The sequence below is a fragment of the Solanum pennellii genome, chromosome 7 (assembly GCF_001406875.1).
Source record: "Solanum pennellii chromosome 7, SPENNV200".
Lineage (NCBI taxonomy): Eukaryota > Viridiplantae > Streptophyta > Magnoliopsida > Solanales > Solanaceae > Solanum > Solanum pennellii.
In genome coordinates, this window is record NC_028643.1 from 10,380,040 (window position 1) to 10,398,727 (window position 18,688).

The 18,688-nt window shown below is 30.5% G+C and overlaps 1 protein-coding gene across 2 annotated transcripts; it reads right to left on the minus strand.

The window, feature by feature from the left end:
* Positions 1 to 7,455: 7,455 nt before the first annotated feature.
* On the minus strand, positions 7,456 to 12,208 carry LOC107024392 (AP2-like ethylene-responsive transcription factor AIL5). 2 transcript variants are annotated; one of them, XM_015225369.2, is made up of 9 exons: positions 11,931 to 12,208; positions 11,395 to 11,638; positions 11,223 to 11,305; positions 10,695 to 10,703; positions 10,491 to 10,579; positions 10,065 to 10,138; positions 9,808 to 9,858; positions 9,558 to 9,634; positions 7,456 to 8,554 (listed from the first exon to the last, which is right to left on the minus strand). In XM_015225369.2, exons 1-9 carry the CDS (start codon positions 12,064 to 12,066, stop codon positions 7,908 to 7,910), a joined length of 1,410 nt encoding a protein of 469 aa, XP_015080855.1. In that variant the 5' UTR covers positions 12,067 to 12,208; the 3' UTR covers positions 7,456 to 7,907. The 2 variants fall into 2 exon arrangements, with proteins under 2 accessions (XP_015080855.1, XP_015080854.1); XM_015225368.2 differs by having other exon boundaries at positions 11,395 to 12,062.
* Positions 12,209 to 18,688: the final 6,480 nt, after the last annotated feature.

An 18,688-nucleotide genomic window follows, 5' to 3' on the forward strand; every position in this document is an offset into this window, starting at 1 on the left:
GATTTCTCATGAACTGTATGGGTTATTCTGTTGAAATACAAAAGTGATGTGTTGCTGATTCTTAAACAGTTTTTCAGATTGGTTGTTACTCAGTTTAATGCTACAGTTAAAGGTGTGAAAACAGATAATGGGGGTGAATTCAGTAGTAATTCAATGTAGGAATTATTGATAGAATATGGTACATACACTATAAGACATGTGCTCATACCTCTCAGCAAAATGGAGTGGTTGAGAGGAAGCACAGGCATCTTCTTAAGGTTGCTAGAGCTCTGAGGTTTCTGGGACATATTCCACCTCAGTTTTGGGGACATTGGATTCTTACTGCAACCTATATCATAAACAGACTACCTTCCCATACTTTAGAAGGCAAGTCACCTTATGAAGTCTTTTTTGGACAAAAACCAAACCTTACACACTTTAGAACAGTTGGTTGTTTATGCTTTGTAAGAAACATGCCTAGAACTGATAAGTTTGCACCAAGGGCAATAAAGTCAGTATTTATAGGGTATTCAAGTGTTCAAAAGGTTATATATGTTATGATCTTCAACACAAAAAATTCTTTGTGAACAGAGATGAGATATTTCATGAATATCAATATCCTTTTCAACACTTCTCTAAGTCAGTTCAATCTACCTCCCATGAGTTGTATACCCAGAATGATTTACCATATATAACTACACCTCCAAGTGATCTACCCTCTTCACCTCCTCCTTTAGTTCCTGTTCCATTGTTTTACCACTTGTACTATCTTCTCCAATCCTTCCTGCATCTCCACCTCTTAGGAGATCTACCAGAATATCTACGCAGCCTTTATGGCTTTCAGATTGTGTTTCTAAACCTTCAGCTAACACTGTCTTGTATCCATTAGAGAATTTTATTTCTTATGATCACCTGTCATCACTTTATCAAAAATATTTGAAAGTTTTTTTTGCTATATGTGAACCTACATCTTACAAAGAGGCAGCTTCAGATGTGATATGGATGGAGGCTATGCAATTTGAATTGTAAACCCTCCAAAACAATCATACATGGGATTTGGTCCCACTTCCTCCGGGCAAGGTTCCTATTGGTTGTAGGTAGGTTTACAAAGTGAAACTAAAAGCTGATGGGACCGTTGAAAGATTTAAAGCTCGACTAGTGGCAAAGAGTTATACTCAAAGGCTAGTTTTGACTTTCATGAAACCTTCTCTCCAGTTGTTAAGATTGCTGATGTCAGGACTGTTCTTTCTTTGGCTGCTCATCATGGGTGTCCTATTCATCAGTTAGATGTCTATAATGCCTTTTTGCAAGGTGATCCTCATGATGAAGTTTATATAAAGTTGTCGGAGGGTTTTGCAAGTAGGAGAAGTAGGGATTTGTATGCGGACTTTTCAAATCCCTTTATGGTCTTAAACAGGCTAGTAGGCGATGGAATTGAAGTCGACTAAAGCACTATTGGAATCAGATTTTGTCCAAAGTAGTTTAGATCATTCATTGTTCATCAAAAGAAAAGGTTCAAACATGGCGGTGATTCTTGTTTATGTAGATAATATGCTGGTAACAGAAAACAATTGGCATAATACATATATTGGACCTTAAACTTGGCTTCAAATTTTAACTTTGACCTCCAGATTTTATAATGCACAAATAGGCACTTTAACTATCTAACTTTTAAATAAATAAACATATGAGTCCTACATGGCAAAATACACGTAGGACACCACTTAGGACAAAAAGTGACATGTAGGATGACATGTAGAACATGTGTTTCTATTTGTTCAATTTTATACAAGTTTAAGTGTCTATTTGTGCACATCCAAAGTTGAAGGACATAAATGTAATTTGAAGCCAAGTTAAAGGGCACATTTATGTATTATTCCAAAACAATTTGTCTCTTGTTGAACACACATAGACTGTTTTGCACAAAGCTTTCAAGATCAAGGATCTTGGTGAATTGAATTTTTTCCTTGGTATGGAGTTTAGTAGATCTACCAAAGGTTAATGAATCAAAGGAAGTATGCCTTGGAAATCATTTCTAATTTGGGATTAAGAAGTGTCAAACCTGCTTGGACTCCACTTGAAGCCAATATACAGTTCCAGAATTGGAATATACTGCACGAGATCTAAATGATGAGTTTTTTTAGGACAAGGAACAATATCAAAGCTTAGTAGGCAAGATGTTATATCTGACTATGACAAGAACAAATATTATCTATTCAGTCCAAACACTTCGTCAATTTTTACAGCAACCTAAGAGGACACACTGGGAGGCAGCAATAAGGATGATGAAGTATGTAATGAGGGAACCAGGACTTGGAATACTGTTAAGTAGAAAATAGTCAAACAATCTGAGTGTCTATTGTGATGCAGATTGGGCAGCATGCCCCAACACAAGAAGATCAGTGTCAAGTTTTCTAGTAAAACATGGTGAAACATTGTTGTCATGGAAATCAAAGAATCAGAGTGTAGTATCTAGAAGCTCAGCTGAAGTTGAGTATAGAAGCATGTCTAATGCAGTTTCAGAGTTAGTATATGGTATACAATGATAGCAGGGCAGCTTTGCAAATAGTAGCTAATCCGATGTTTCATGAAAGAACAAATCATATAGAAATTGATTGTTATTTTATCCAACAAAAGATACAGGCAGGGATTATGAAGACAAAACATGTAAGCTCTAAGGAGCAACTTGCAGACATCTTAACCAAAGGACTACCCAAATTGCAACATGAATTCTTAGTAGGCAAGCTTGGTGTGTTGAATGTTTTTGCACCCACCATCTTAAGGGGAAGTAATGTGATGGGGGTTACTTGATGTAATACATAAAGACAATTAAGGGTACTTAAGTGATTAGTCAAGTTAGTTATGAAAGTTGTTACTTCTTTTGTTAGTCAATTAGGAATCAGTGTGTGTATATAAACATTGTTCCATTGTAAATGTACGTTTGAGTTTTCATTTCTTGTATTACTACTGAAATAACGTGTGTATGTGTATGTGTTGTGTCTGTGTGTGTTCTTGTTGTGTCTGTGTGTGTATTTGTGGCTCTCTCTCTCTATTTGTGTGTGTGTCGGTGTTGTGTCTCTGTGTGTGTCTCTTTGTGTGCGTGTCTATGTTATGTATGTGTGTCTCTCTATGTGTGGGGTGGGTGGGTGTGGGTGTGCGTGTGTATAAACGTGTGCGTGGGTGCGTGCGCGTGCGCGTGGGTGCGTTGTGTGTGTTTTACGTTTAGAAACTTTTTATAATATGATATGTATCTTTTAATGTTTTCTTATGATTAGGTGGTTATGATAAAAGAAGAGAAAGCAGTTAGAGCTTATGATCTTGCTGCCCCTAAGTATTGGGGTCCGATCACTATCACTAACTTTCTGTTACTAATTAATTTAAAACATAAAAATAATTTTTACCGTCTTAATTTATGTAATACATTTTAGATTTTGAAATTCAAACATTATGTTCTCATATTTTTTAAAACATTTTGAATTGTCAATTATTGTGACTTGTAGTATTCTTCACATAGTTTACAAATATATAAATTTCATTTTTGAAAAATTATAGATTTTATGAATAAATTTTCTATCAAACCCCTAGACTTTGAAATTCATTATACCAAAACTCTACCAACCAACAAATCTAAGAAAAATGGGATGCAACCCCAAAAACTAAACATAAGCAAAATTTTTGAACATCCAGTTTGAGATTGAAAAGAATGGACTAAACTAATGATTAATCCAAGGTAGCCTGAAAGAAATGGCTCATCCTCAAATCCGGTCTCGGTCAATAATCTCCTAACTTAGGTCTGTCAGTAGTCACCTGAAGATGTCATGTACTCAACAAAGAAGAGCAAGTGTAATATCAGCACACGAAACTACAGTGTACTAGTATGATCACATAGCTACTCAAGTCAAATGATAAAATACATACCCTAAATAATTTAGGTCGAGTAATTGCAGGAACAACTTCCCTACCCCTTTTCTTTGGATTTCTTTCAACATTAATTAGCTTTCGATGAAGAAGGTACATTCTTTTTTACTTTTGCCTCTCTGAACTTTGATTTGTCATTGTTATGGAGTTATGCTAGCTTTTAGATATGTTTTCAGTCCATTTAGAATTACTAGAATCAAAAATTCAATTAGCGTTAGGTGTACCAATTAGGTAATACCAATACTAGACAAAGGAGTATCCATATGTATCAGTAAAATTGGTGAAAAATAATTTTTAGAAAAAATGAAAAATAATAAAGTGAAGATGAAACTACATACTGATAGATTTGAAATTCATTGACTAGAGAGAGAAACATTTTGAAATTCAAATTGAGGTAAAGTAGATAATTGATTTGATAATGGTAGTAAAAATAGGGAGAGATTGATGGAGTTAAATTAGGAGGGGGAATGTGAGTTTGGAATTTAGAGGAATGATGTATCTAGGCGATTGGGGTAGGAATACAAAATAGAAAATTTGTAATATTTTTAAATGGTAGGAAAAATGGAGAATTGAATAAATAATTATGTATAAATAGATAATTTTTCATTTTTCTAAAAATTTGTCAAAACGTCTCTTACTCACATACAAACACATGATTAATATATTTTTAAATTTGAATTCATATTTTAAATTTGAAATATTTAGATTAGAAAATAAATTATCTGAAAGATAATTATTTTTAATATTTTAAAATCAAATATTAAAAAATCTAAAAATCTATTATTTCTTCATTGTTGACATGCGTTTTTTTTTTAAAGAAGATCATTATTTTAAAATTTGATTTTTTAAATATCAAAATTTCAAGAATAATTGTGGCACTAAAACATATGTTGTTTTTTCTCTCTAATACATACTAAATGTTAAAAGTGAAAAGTAAAACTGAATATCTATTTTAAAAATAAGTGATAAGTAAAAGTAAACATCTTATGTAACATGTTATAAGTGACAAGTAAAACAGAAAATTTATTTTTAAAAGGGAAAAGACACAAATTCCCTCTAAACTTGTACTGAAAAGTCAGTTACACGCTTAAACTATCATGACGACCCATTACATACCTTTACTACTTAAAAGTGAATTTAATATGATTCCGGACGTGTAACACAACTCTCACAGTATATGGTGTATTACACTCGCTACCATATCAACGATATGTTAGCGCCATGTCAGAAAGTATAATTTTTTAGGTTTTTTTTTCTTTATTAATTAAGTTTTCTTTTGCTAGCTATATTTTGCACTAATTAATTAATTAATTAGTGAAATTTTCTAATAATAATATCTTCTTCATAGCAAAATTGCAAAGAAGAAGCTTTCTAAATGGCCGCCAAGAAAATATTTCGAAATTCAAAGTTGATTTGTATAGTGAAAGAATTTCTTTTGTTCCATAATGAATCACAAGAAGAATGCTTCCGTTTCTCGTGAAATGGAGCTTCCAATTGCAAATATTTTTTTGATCGAGACATTTTTTTTTTCTTTTTCTATGTCCTTCATGGAGGTTTCTTAAAAGATAGGAATAATAGGAAATAATATTCTTCCCTTTTTCAATCGATCGTCTATCTTGTTTACTAAAAGAATCTCACCATATCGATTTGACTAAAAATCCCCCAAAAGTTCTACCCCATAGATGATGTAAACAAACACAAACTAAAACCCACAAATCATAAGCCACCTAGTTCTGTTTTGATTTCTTGTTTGAAGGTAAAAATGTGATGTTTTTGTAGTAACTTGTTTCTACATTGCTTCTTGTTATTGATTCATTTAGAGAAAATGGTGTAAAGTCCTCCCAAACTATACCTGAAATTCCAAATACACACTCCAATTTCACGAGTGTTCTATTACCCTCCTGAACTGTTTAAATTGATATAATTTACTCTCTAAACGCTTATGTGGCACAGTGAGTGTATCTCACTCTTTTAAAGAGAGTGAGGACCAAAACTAATAATAAATTTTATTTTTAAAATTTTCTTTTCATAAATATGAGTATTTTAAATTTTTTTTTTCTTATTTATTTCTTTTCTTCTTCACAACAAGATAAACCAAATCTCTCCATCGCTCACCTTCTCTAAGTTTGGATTCACCATGGAATTTCATTATTCTTCTTGATTCTAGAATTTTGTTTATTCAATTTGTGCACGAAATTAGAAAATTTTGAAAATCAGCTCCTTATTAATATTATTAAAATTGATAATCATCATGTCTAACCACATGGCCAAATGGATTAGCAAATTCTTATCTTGATTTTTTGGTGCCCTAGTTTAATAATTTAAATTCAAGTTCAGAAAGAATTTTGGGTTGTCAACGAAACTCATATGTGATTTTGAAAATAGAAATGAAAAGATCCATTGTTATGTATCCATCACCCCAATTTGAAGAATTCAACAAATTCATCCATGAAAATAACTTGAGTATCAATCAAATAGTAGATGAAACGGTTAGAACTAAAACTCTTACTAAATTTTACCTTTCCAATTGATAAACTTTTGATGTTTGCAAGAAGATGAAAATGGTGGAAAGATTATTCAATTGTAAAAAATGAAAGATTATCAAAGATTTATAACTTTACCTTTTAACAATAAAACTTGAAATTTCATAACTGTACATTCCATAAATGTAAGTTTAAAACTAGCATAAATAAAAAAACTTAGAAATTTTCTCTTCAATGGATAAAAAGGAAAAAGAAAAGAAGAGAAGAGAATGGCCGGAAAGAGAAAGAAAAAAATATAAAAGAAAAATAAAACAAAGAAAGATATCATAATTTTTTTATTAAAATTAATATATATGACGTGGCAGGCGAGTGCGTTCACTCTCTAATAAAAATTTGGGTGTGACCTTTTAGGGGGTTATATATTTCATTTTTAAAATGTATGGAGGGGTATTAGGACCCCCGCAAAGTATGAGTGTGTAGTTGAAAATCCGATAATAGATTAAGGGGGCATTTGACTATTTTCTCATTCATTTAAGCTAAACTTAGGTGTGACGAAGATGAGAAAGGTAAGTATGAAGAGAAAGAGATGTGGGGGTGGGGTATAAGGAGAAATCTACTTTTTTGATTATTTTTTTTCACTTTAATAATTATCTGACGTGCATGATTTGTTTTTATATTATTTTATTTTGCCACATCTGATTTAGGGGGTAAATAAATTTATTTTTAAAATAGTATAGGTGTGTAATAGGTTATCATGATATTTTAAATGTGTAATTGACTTTTCGATACAAATTCAAAGGGAAATATCTTTTCCCATTTTAAAAATAAGTAAACCCTCATTTGAAGAAAAATTTTTAAATGTGGGCTAAGACAAAGTTAACCCCTCATTTGAAGAAAAATTTTGAACTAGTTTTCTTCACCAGAGAAACATTCAGACCTAGCTGTGCCAAAGTTTTACAACTTAGCATAGATACATTTTTGTGTTGTTACTTTATTTTCTGCTTAATTAAGTATCAAAATGAAGCACTATTGATGTATCAATTTACCAAAATGATTCATAGAAAAAGAGAGTATATCATACATGTGCTGAATTTTTTATTGAAATGAAAACAGTACACGATGAGAATGTACAAAAGGGATTTTTCTAGTCATAAAATAACTAGATAAATCATGACGTCAGTCAAACAAACAAAAAAACATAATTATAAGGTAATAAACTAATTAAAGAGAAACTAATGATTAAAAATAAAAAGATTCAAGTTAGTACCCTAGCTTTATTTGCTATGAAATGATTGTACGTCCCATTCATTACCCATGCAAAAAAGCAATTTTCACACTTTTTTGACCAATCCACTTAGCTTCTCTTCTATGGTAGGTGACAAACTAAAACCCCATTCAAAACACAAAAAAGTAAAAATTCAAAACTTGTCCCTTCATTCCCCTACACTTACCGCTCGTGTCGAATTCTTCAGCAAATCCACCATGTCTGTTAATATTTTTGAAGAATCCGAGTAACATAGCTTATCATTATTCGATGCCAAATATTGGAGTATGATATGGTCCTAGGTTATTCTTTGTACTACTTTGGAACGAATGGAGAGAAGGTGCCATCCAATTACCAAAACTAGTGCTATCAATAGTAGTACTTGTAGTGGCAATATTGCTATTTAAAGCCATATTTATTTCACTACTAGAACCACCACTTTGTTGTTGTTGATCATGATTATCGTACCCTTGTTCATTCAACATGACACTACTATTGTTGACTTCATTGCTGAAGAATGCAGTACCTTGTGCATTCATAGTTGTACCCTGAAATAACAAACCATTTTTGCTTCGATTGTTATTGTATCCAAGGCTTGACCAAAAATCGAATGCATCTTGTTTTATAGGCAATCCAAAACCTAAATTCACCATAGCCAGATTTTGTGATGTGTAATTAGGAGCAGAGGAAATATCTCTATCTTGATCTCGAAGATTGGGTCGATTTTCGACATGTTTAGTAGTTTCGTCCGATGAGCTTTTGGATTTGTTACTCATTCCTCCAACGGGGAGATTGCTACTAGCGATACTTTTAACATCGTACCGACTAATGTCGAAATTTGTTACCGCATTTAGTCCTCTAAATTTAATTGCTGCGATATCATAAGCCTCTGCTGCTTCCTCTTGTGTGCCTGTATTTAATTAATTATCGTAATTTTACCACAAGGCTATCGATAAAACATTATCGCAAAATAATAACAACAACAAAATCAGTATTAAAGAAAATACAGACACCCCACCACGTTGAAGAGAAAATTTAAAAAAGATAATTTCACGTGCTTACCCATTTTTAGTTCAGCATTATATTCTCATTATTAATTGTCACATCATGTAAGTTCAAAATGAGCACGTAATTTAAAAAATATGAAGAAAAAAAAACAGGTATCATAAAAATTTTAATAGCTTGAGGAAAAAAATCACCAAAAGAATATACACATGTTTTAATATATAAAACATAGTGTTACACCAAATATCTAAGCTACATTAGTTTTTTTTTTGTTTTTTTCTTGCTTAAACTCTACATCCCAATTTGTATAAAATAAATTTTCGCTAACAAAAGAATTTTTGGTCAAATTATTTATATGCCCTCAAAATATATTGCGAATTCTAATTGTACATTATTTTTCAAAATCTTAGAAATTTAACCCATATACATCAAAATTAATCATTAACAACAAATTAATAACAATGATTTCATTATCATTAAAAATATATTTTTATCAATAACCAATACTTTTAATTAAAAAAATTAACAAAATTAAATCTAACAACAATTAAGTAAAGTAAAAATGTTTTTATTTATTATTTATGAGAAATACCAGGAACGAAAACGATGGGCAATAAGAATATAAAAAAGAATTATAGATGTTGTGCCGCCGTTTATAAGACCAAATAAAAATAGCCACGTATCGCATTTATTGTCAACACTAAACCTAATTCAAAAGACAAATATATATTTTAGGGAATCCACCGCAAATGTTATCAAATAGCAGCAATGCAGTCAGTGTTGTTCAATAATTTTACTTCTGACATTTCTCCATGTTCAATTCATTTAATTTAATTTGGTGAGCCAAAAAAAAACAAAAATTGATGTATATAATATTAATAATGAATTAAAGAAAGAAGAAAACTCACTAAAAGTTCCAAGATATAGATCTTTGTTTCCAGCCACTCTACCGATTCTTGCTTGCCATCTACCATGTTGGTGGTGTCTAAATTTTCAAAAAATAATAAATGTTATATTAGTTCATAGTCTTTTTATACAGAATTGACTTTATTAAAAAAAATTATATTATAAATATGAAATTTTCCTATATAAATTTAAATTAAATCAGACTTCTAAATTGTTTTATATTTGAATGAAAAACCAAATAATATTCCTAACCTTGTGACACCTCTGTAGATAGAGGCTCCTCTTGAAAATCCACTACTTTTCCTACAATAACAAATAGTACTATATCATAAGATTAAGCATCATTTGGTCCAATATTATTAGATACAATGAGACGATAAAAGCATTTTATTTAGATGAAAATATAACAACACCACAAAACTAAGAATTAGGGATGGCAAATTATATGAAGATTTATTGCTATATCTTATTTAGCAAACATATTATTAAAAAATTAAAGAGTTTTTAACCTTCTAAGAGATGCAACAAATTCCTGCCTTGTCATGTTCTTCATTTCTTCAAGCTCCCTCTCATAGTTCGATACCTTTTGAATACAACACTAGACTTTTAGATCTCAAATGTAGATTAAAATAAAAGAAAATTAATAATTCCTTTGTATTAATTTACGTGACACATTTAACCGTTTAAATTTGATCAAAAATTTACTCACAAAATCTTCAAATAAAATTTGTATGTTTATAAACTAAGTAAAAATACTACAAGTGACGATAATGAATAATTCAAAATAGCTAAAAGAAATATGAAAAAATTTACTATAAAAAATATCTATTTGAATCTCAAAATTTAAAATATACATAAATAGGGACGATAAAAGTAATTAAAATAATTAGAAATAATTTCTTTTTTAAAAAAATGTGTTTTAAATTAATTAGTACCGGAAAATTAGTGGTGGTGGTTGGACCCCAATACTTAAGGGCAGCAAGATCATAAGCTCTAGCTGCTTTCTCTTCTTTATCATAACCACCTAATCATAAAAAGAATCTTAGTATGTTAAAACCTACATATATATTCATTGCAAAAAGAATATTCAACTATATAGTAATTCTAAAAAAAATGATTTTTGTATAATCAGTACTCACCTAAGTAAACTGAAATTCCGCAATGATGATTTAATTCGTCCATGGCCACAATCATTTGATGGTACATTCACATACAAACAAAACAAAATTAGCCCATATTCCTCATTATTAATGCATTTCATATTATAGTATATCACGTTTGTTTTTAACATCCTACTCAAATTTTCTACACAATCATACAATAAATCCTGGCAAAAATTATGTAAATCGAACTACGTAAGTGTCAATTACTTAAGCCACCATGCCCTCAAAGTTTATACCACTATAATAAAGCTGTGAATTATATGGGATTTTCTTAGAAAATAGTATAAAAATTTGCAGGTATGCGAGTTCTTATACTAATATCCAGAAAAATTCTCACGTAATTCACAGTTTTCTTATAGTGACGCGATACTCTCTTAGAATCATGACATATATTGCTTCCATATTAAAAGCAAATAAAAATTATAGTGAGGATAACTGAAAACACTATTGATTAGAAAAAAGGTTTTGCAAAGAGAGAAACCCTAAAAGTAAATAGATACATACCTTGCCTCCCTTTTCTACTTTGTCCTTGTCTTCTACAACTATTATCCCACAAATGAGCTTCATATCTTCCTGTCCATCTATGTCTAAAACACAACAAAAATAAAGGTATAGTTAAAAATAATAACATATATTAATTTCAACAAAATGAAAATGAATGATATATAATGTTCACCTAGTAACACCTCTATAAATAGAAGTGCGTTGTCCAAATGATTCATGTGGCTTCTTAGGTTGAGTGACAATTAGAGGCAACTTCTCTTTGTGATCATCACTAAAGGTAGTAGGTAGAAAAGTAGCTGCTATCCTCTTCAACTCTGATCCATATTCACAACTAGTAGTTGTATTACTCTCACAACAAGATCCCAACATATTTTCAACCTTTGGTTCACCATTTTCATTTTGTCTCACCACCCCACCTATAAAATATATATAATCATTAATCATGGAAAACACAAATACACATACATGCAAAGACAGAGATAGATAGGGATTCGTGTATTCAGACGAATCCAATAGCTTTTTTTTAGATTCTATCTTTATGATTAAAAAATTTAAATAAATATACATGTATAACCCTTAACAAAATTGAGTGATAGACTCGGTGGTAAGCTATCAACTTAAAGAAATTTACAATCCCAGACTCCTAATTCGGACTCTGCACCTGCATATATATTTAAAGAGAAGGGAAGAAGAGATCTAGAATAATACAATTAGTATTAGGGTTGGAATTGAAAGCTTGGAAGAGGGAAAGTTGTGAAGAATTAGTAGTAGAAGGTGACAAGTTGTTGATATTGGAAAGTGAGAAGCCAAGCCACTTCTCACAAGAAGAAGAATTCATATCCATTATCGTTGGTGAACGTGAAATGCTATTTTTTTGTTCTTTGGGAAACGTATAGTGCTAAAAACTTGGTGCTTAAAGATATTTTTTTTAGAGGGGAAATTAGAGGCTTAAATGTAATGTGAAAGAGTAAGACATTAATATAGAGATATCTATAGGTTAGAGAGAGAGAGAGAGATAAGTATGCACGAGATTCGAGGCGTCTTGCTTGTGGGGATAAAAATGGTTGAAACATATAGTGATAATAATTTGCGTTCATACTTTTTAATTTGATTAGTATAAGGACATGAGATTAGAGAGAGTACTACTACTTAATTACACATAAACTTGATTAACGTTTTAAAGAGAAATTAAAACTATGGACAAGATTACTACTACTACTTAATTAGAAGATTATTGTACATAACATTATTATTTTATTATTGATATAAAATCAAGATCATAAGAATATAATCATAAAGAGAAGAAGACCAAAAAAGTATGTATCATACAATAGGGAATGAACAATCTTATTTATAGGTTGAGAAATCACTCCAAAAGTCATCATATTTAGTATCATAATAATTAGATACATTCTTATCCAAAAAGGTTCATGAAACCTAGTGAATATGGATAGTTGTTCATGTACTAACTTTATTGACTATCCACTCATTCAATGGATTTATAACACTCCCCCTTGGATGTCCATAGATATTGTGCCTCGTTAAAACCTTACTAGAAAAAAACCCTGTGGGAAAAAGTTCTAGTGAAGGAAAAAAAGTACACATATCTTTTGATACGCATTATTTATCGCCTCATTAAAAACTTTGCCAAGAAAACCCAGTGGGACAAAACCTCGGTCAAGGAAAAAAGAGTGCAACGCATATTATACTCCCCCTGATTAAAACATCACTTAATTTCTTGCGACGATGTCTACAATCTTTGTACATTGTGGTTACTATATTCTTTTCCAAAGAAAAACCACACATTTTTTGAATATGGTGTGTCATTTGTCTCAACCAGACGCACTCTCGACTTGCTTCATGGAGGACTTTTATTTCTGCATAGCAACATTTGCTTCATTGATCGCCAAAATATTTTGTGCCTCCATATGCAAACAAATAGCGTGTTTGAGATAGAGTTTTATGCGAATCTATTAAATGTTCTGCATCTGCATAACCGATCAACTCTGACTTGATTTCTTCGAAATAGAATTAACCCATGTCTATGGTCCTTCAAAGATATCCAAGTATATACATAACACCATTTCAATGTCTTTTTGTTGGGGAGGAACCAAACCTTGCTAGTAAATTTACTGCAAAACAAATATCTGGTCGAATATGTTTAGCAAGATGCATTAGTACCCTGATTGCACTAAGATATGGAGTTTCATCACCAAAAAGCTCTTCATCCTTCTCTTGAGATCAATATGAATCATCGTTTATTTCAAGCGATCTCATAATCATTAGGGTATTCAACGAATGTGATTTATCCGTAAAAAGTTGCATCAAAAATTTTTTGTGTATGTGCACTGTTAGACAAATATTTCATTTGTCAAATTATCAATACAAAATTTTATCTTACCAAGACCTTTTCATAAAAATACAAGGACAATTAGGGTCATTGTTTTTGTAGCCTTTTTTTTCCCTTGATTATTTTAATCCATATAAGGATTCTTGAAGCATAATTGAAAAAGTTTCCTTCAAACTTTTATTTGCTTCAGACACCTCGATTGCTTCAAGGATTTTCATATAACCTGCATTGTCTAGCTAGACATGATAATTATTCATTATACGCATTCAAGTTTTCATATGTTGCCAGATCAAAATAAACCTCATTGCATCCACCATAGGAGAAAACATCTCCAATAATGTCAGGATGTTTACGACAAACCTTTATGCCCTAGGGCACAAGCCATACTTGATATCTTACGATTACACCAGCGCATAATAATTTATTTGTACCCCCACTGACATTATACCTTGATTTATGGACTATCAGTCCAAAATGTCACTTTTCTAAGTGAAACAAAATATACTTGAATTATTTATTTTTACTTCGCCAATTATTTATCTGTCCACACTTATGACAAATTTAAATTCAAGATCCTCGCCACAATTTATATCACTGAGCGCTACCTCATATCAAAGATACCGTCGACGGTTATATGATATCGATTCCAACAAGACATAACTTATCGAGATCTCTTCATTTTTCAGGTACCTGAATCTTTTCCGAGGTCTTATAAAGTGTTATGTCAATGTGCTCTTTTATAGCACTTGCCTCATTATCATGACCATTTTGATCTTTTGCTCCTTCCTTCTTCAAGGAATTTTATACTTGGAACCGATTGGTCTATTACGCATCCGGCGTATCATAGACTCTATCCTTTAAGGAATTCACATTGGAGCATTTGCAGCTGAATTATATCATAGAGTCAGTATATTCATCTGGCAATTGATTTTTAACATTATGCAAATAAATTATCCCTTGAACTTTACGTTCACATATTTATTTAACGAGGATCTAGATAATTCACAATTAAACTCACACATAATTTTCAGTTGTCCATCATCTCTCGTCCTAATGTTTGAAAATCTAACATTCATTCCAACCTTATTTGAGAATTCATCTTTGTGCGTGGTGGAGCAATTAAAATCATAACCACACATTGAAACTTTAGATAAAAATTATTTGGTTCCTGACCCTGAACCAATAATGATGAGAAAACCTTGTTGGCTTGATTGCTACATGTTAAATAAAGTTATCTCATACCAAATCTTATTTGGGAGTTTTGTTCTCATAACCATGATTTAACTATAATTTGAGGCATACAATTTCTGTTAGATCAATCAACATTATCAATATAATTTCATAATTTGAAACTGTGCTCTTAATTCAACAATTCGAGCAAACAACCTTACAAAAATTAATTTGTAAATTGACAACAAAACACATGTGATCACCTTTTTATATGTTCCAAAAATTTTAGGAGATAAAATCCCAACCTTAGCTGGTACAATGAAAACAAGCAACACAAGAGAAATCTTGAAGAATCTTTTATTTTTTCATCATATAATCTACATTAATTCTCAATTATATTTGCGTCACATTTAAACCAGAATGGTCAATCAGTCATGCCAACTGATCTTATAATTTCAGTACACATGTAATTTACTTTTGCATGTGAATTCATCAGCATGCCCACGTTTGTGTGCAACAAACAAGAGGAATAAATGGGTAATCTTTAACATAAATATTTATAACCCGCTTCGATTGTAGTAATTTAAAGATATTAAATCTTTTCATAATTTATAGTCTCAATATTTTTTTTAATTCATCCGAAACTTAAATAGTTTCTTTTGAGACTTACTACAACCCCATTATTATTCCTTTGGTAATAACACAACTCATCAGAGCTTGCTATTAATTTTGTATACTATTACATATTGCATGACACCATTCCTATGGTGAGCATCTCCTTCCAGGAGGAAATCATATTATTATTGTCATGGTCAAAATCATTATGAGCAAGACATGTTTCTTGCTTTACTTTGTTGTACCATAGGTACACAACCAATGACAAATGTGTACTGCCACATAATAATGACCACAACCCTTATAGGCAAGAACTATTTCTTTCTTTTTCCCTTTGGTAGTTCATAACTAACATACCATAATATTCATAACGTATAAACGCACACGACTATTGACCGTTCATGTCAATATAATTTATTTATTTTTCTCAAACCTCCTGTAGAGATGAGATGTGACATATATCATTTTTTCTCAAACCTTCCATAGAGGTGAGTTGTGGCATATATTCAACTTATAATGATTTTATCACATCTTGACCCATTCTCTTATAGAATGGTCGAGCATTCACGATACTCATCACAAGTCATCACATTCTCTTCAAGGAATGGACTAATCATTTATATGTACTTCATAAATTTGCATTATAAGTACATTGTCATAGCTTTAAAATTCATCATATTTTCATGACACACCTCAACATCACTTTGAAAGATCAAGTGTACCATCACTTTATCTTCTTGTTTTTTGATGGAGGATTTATAAATTTGTCAAATTATTGGGTCGACAACATTCACAAGTCCAATGACCTTTCATATCATTTTAATAATAAAAATTGCCTTCACATTTTGAAGGACTATTTGGAGAAAGAGTGTTCTTCCTTTAATAATTACCACAATAATGACTATTATAATTTCATCCCTCCACGCCGTTATTCACATCATTAATTATTTGTTATCTTTCAGGCTAATTATTCGTTGCTACCACATTCATATGATTGAATGGAGCAAATCAACAGGCGGATTTCAAAGTTATCACGTGTAGCTACCACATTCTTTTCAAGGAATGAAGCAAATTCAATATGATGAATTTAAAGACTTTTCATCAAAAATATATTACTTTGCCTCAGTCATTATTTTATCATCAATATGGTACATTGAGACTCAAACTCAATGTCTTATCCATACAAGGCACATTAGGCCATAATTCTATGGACTTGAACCCAATACATTATCATTATGGTGCATAAAAACTCGAATTGATGTTTTACCCTCTTGTCTTACCCTCTTGGTGCGATAGAACATTAATCTACAGTCTTACCCTCAAATATTTTTCATTATGTCATCCGGACTTTAACCAGATGTCTTACCCTTTTGGTGCAATGGGACTTGAATCCATCGTCTTACCCTTCAATCAATGTCATATAAGTCAATACCAATAGAACTCAACCATGAGCCTTTAAATGAAATCAAGAATTATAGAAACATATTTAGTCAAACTAAGATTGAGAGTTTTCTCACCTCTAGCAATTATAAATATTAATAAGTTCCTCATAATTAACACATAAAAAATCAACATGAAAATTTACTTCTCTATCCTTCAATTCTTTTCTGAAACGAAGAATTGTTACTGTAATCATAAATCAATGTATAAAAATTGTTAAAGTAAAACAAATCAATACGTTCTACCTTTTCATATATCACATATATACTAAAATAAATTATTAGTATAAGAAAAACTTTTGAAAACATAAATGTGTAACAAGAAAATATAAATAAAACATGTTTCTGCTCGCAAGTATTTCAACTACAACACATTTGCAAAGTGCTACAACTTTTAAATCATATTCGTGCTGATAACGTGTTACAAAATCAAGATCATAAGAATATAATAATAAAGAGAAGAAGACTAAGAAAGTAGATAGAAGAAGAGGAATTTTCTTCTTATTCAAGTGTATGTAAGTCTCATATGTATATCATACAATAGTGAATTAACAACCCTATTTATAGGTTGAGAAATCACTCCAAAAGTCACCATATTAAATATTATAATAAATAGATACATTCTTATCCAAAAAAGTTCATGAATTGTAGTGAATATGGATAGTTGTTTATGTACTAACTTTATGAATTACCACTCATTCAATGGATTTATGACAATTATCTAAAATTCCTTCCGTTTATCATCTTTATTTATCCATGATAAACTAAAAATATTTATCTAATAATAATTATACATTTAAAAAATAATGAGATAATTTACCTATTACTATTTCACTCTTGATAACACATACTGTTTTATATATTTAGAACATGCATATGATATAGTTGAAACCCTAATTTTCCTCATATATATCAACAATTACTTGAACTTTATTTGACTTAATATCTATTCCTAACTAATGATATTACAAAGTACTTCTGATCAATAAATAAAGTTGAATTTTTCAAAATAAAATATTTTCTTCATTTTAAAATAATAATCTCTTTCCTTTTTAATCTGATTAAAAAATAACTTTAATTTTTTTCTATTTTTGACAATAGCTTAATTTAATTTTCCACTTAGCAAACTTTAGTTTAAAATTATAAAAGTTTTTTAGTAAATATTTTTTTAAACTCCATAACAAATCAAAACAAATCATAAAAGGAAAAATTGATGGGTTTACAGTGCATGAATGTGTAAAGAAATAATGGAGATGAAAGCAAGTGGAAGGATATTATGAAATGACTAGCGGCCTTTCTTGTCTGTATCTTCAATAAAGAAAGAGAAACTTTATAAAAGGAAAAAAAAAAGAGCAAAAAGGATTTTTAAAAAAAATAATAAAAAAAGATAAAGGGAAAAGGAGTAAGAGTAATAATAATGGGTAATAATTATTGGGATAAAAAAAATGTGTTGAAAAGATAGTATTGCATGTATGTGGAGAAGCGGAGGAGGGGACACCGCCAGTCTAAGGACGATTACTAAATCATTTCTTTTGTTTAACATATCACATTTTTTTTAAATTATAAAAAAATTAGTATATCAAAATATCTAGCATAATTATTAAAAATATTTATATTTTAAAATAATTATTAATAATGTCAATATTTAGCAAATAAAATATATTTTAATTAATTCATTCACCCTCTCAATTTATCCCAACATAATTTATTCATTTCCTCGATTGGATAGTGCTTCCAATATGAACTCTCGAACACACATCTCTAGCTAGAATAGCAACATGCTCCTCTACAAAGATCAAACGGTCATTCAATTTAACTTAATTTACACAAAAGACAAAACTACTTCAGGTAACATATCATAAACCACTTACCTCTTTCAATTCTTGATTCCC

Excerpts from the sequence above, each read along its gene's own strand:
- LOC107024392 (XM_015225368.2), bottom strand. The coding sequence starts at position 11,789 with ATGTATATTTATTTAAATTTTTTAATCATAAAGATAGAATCTAAAAAA. Across the intron at positions 9,859-10,064 it reads TTTGTTGCATCTCTTAGAAG|GAAAAGTAGTGGATTTTCAA; the intron begins GTTAAAAACTCT and ends TTGTTATTGTAG. Across the intron at positions 8,555-9,557 it reads TCTATATCTTGGAACTTTTA|GCACACAAGAGGAAGCAGCA; the intron begins GTGAGTTTTCTT and ends AATTAAATACAG.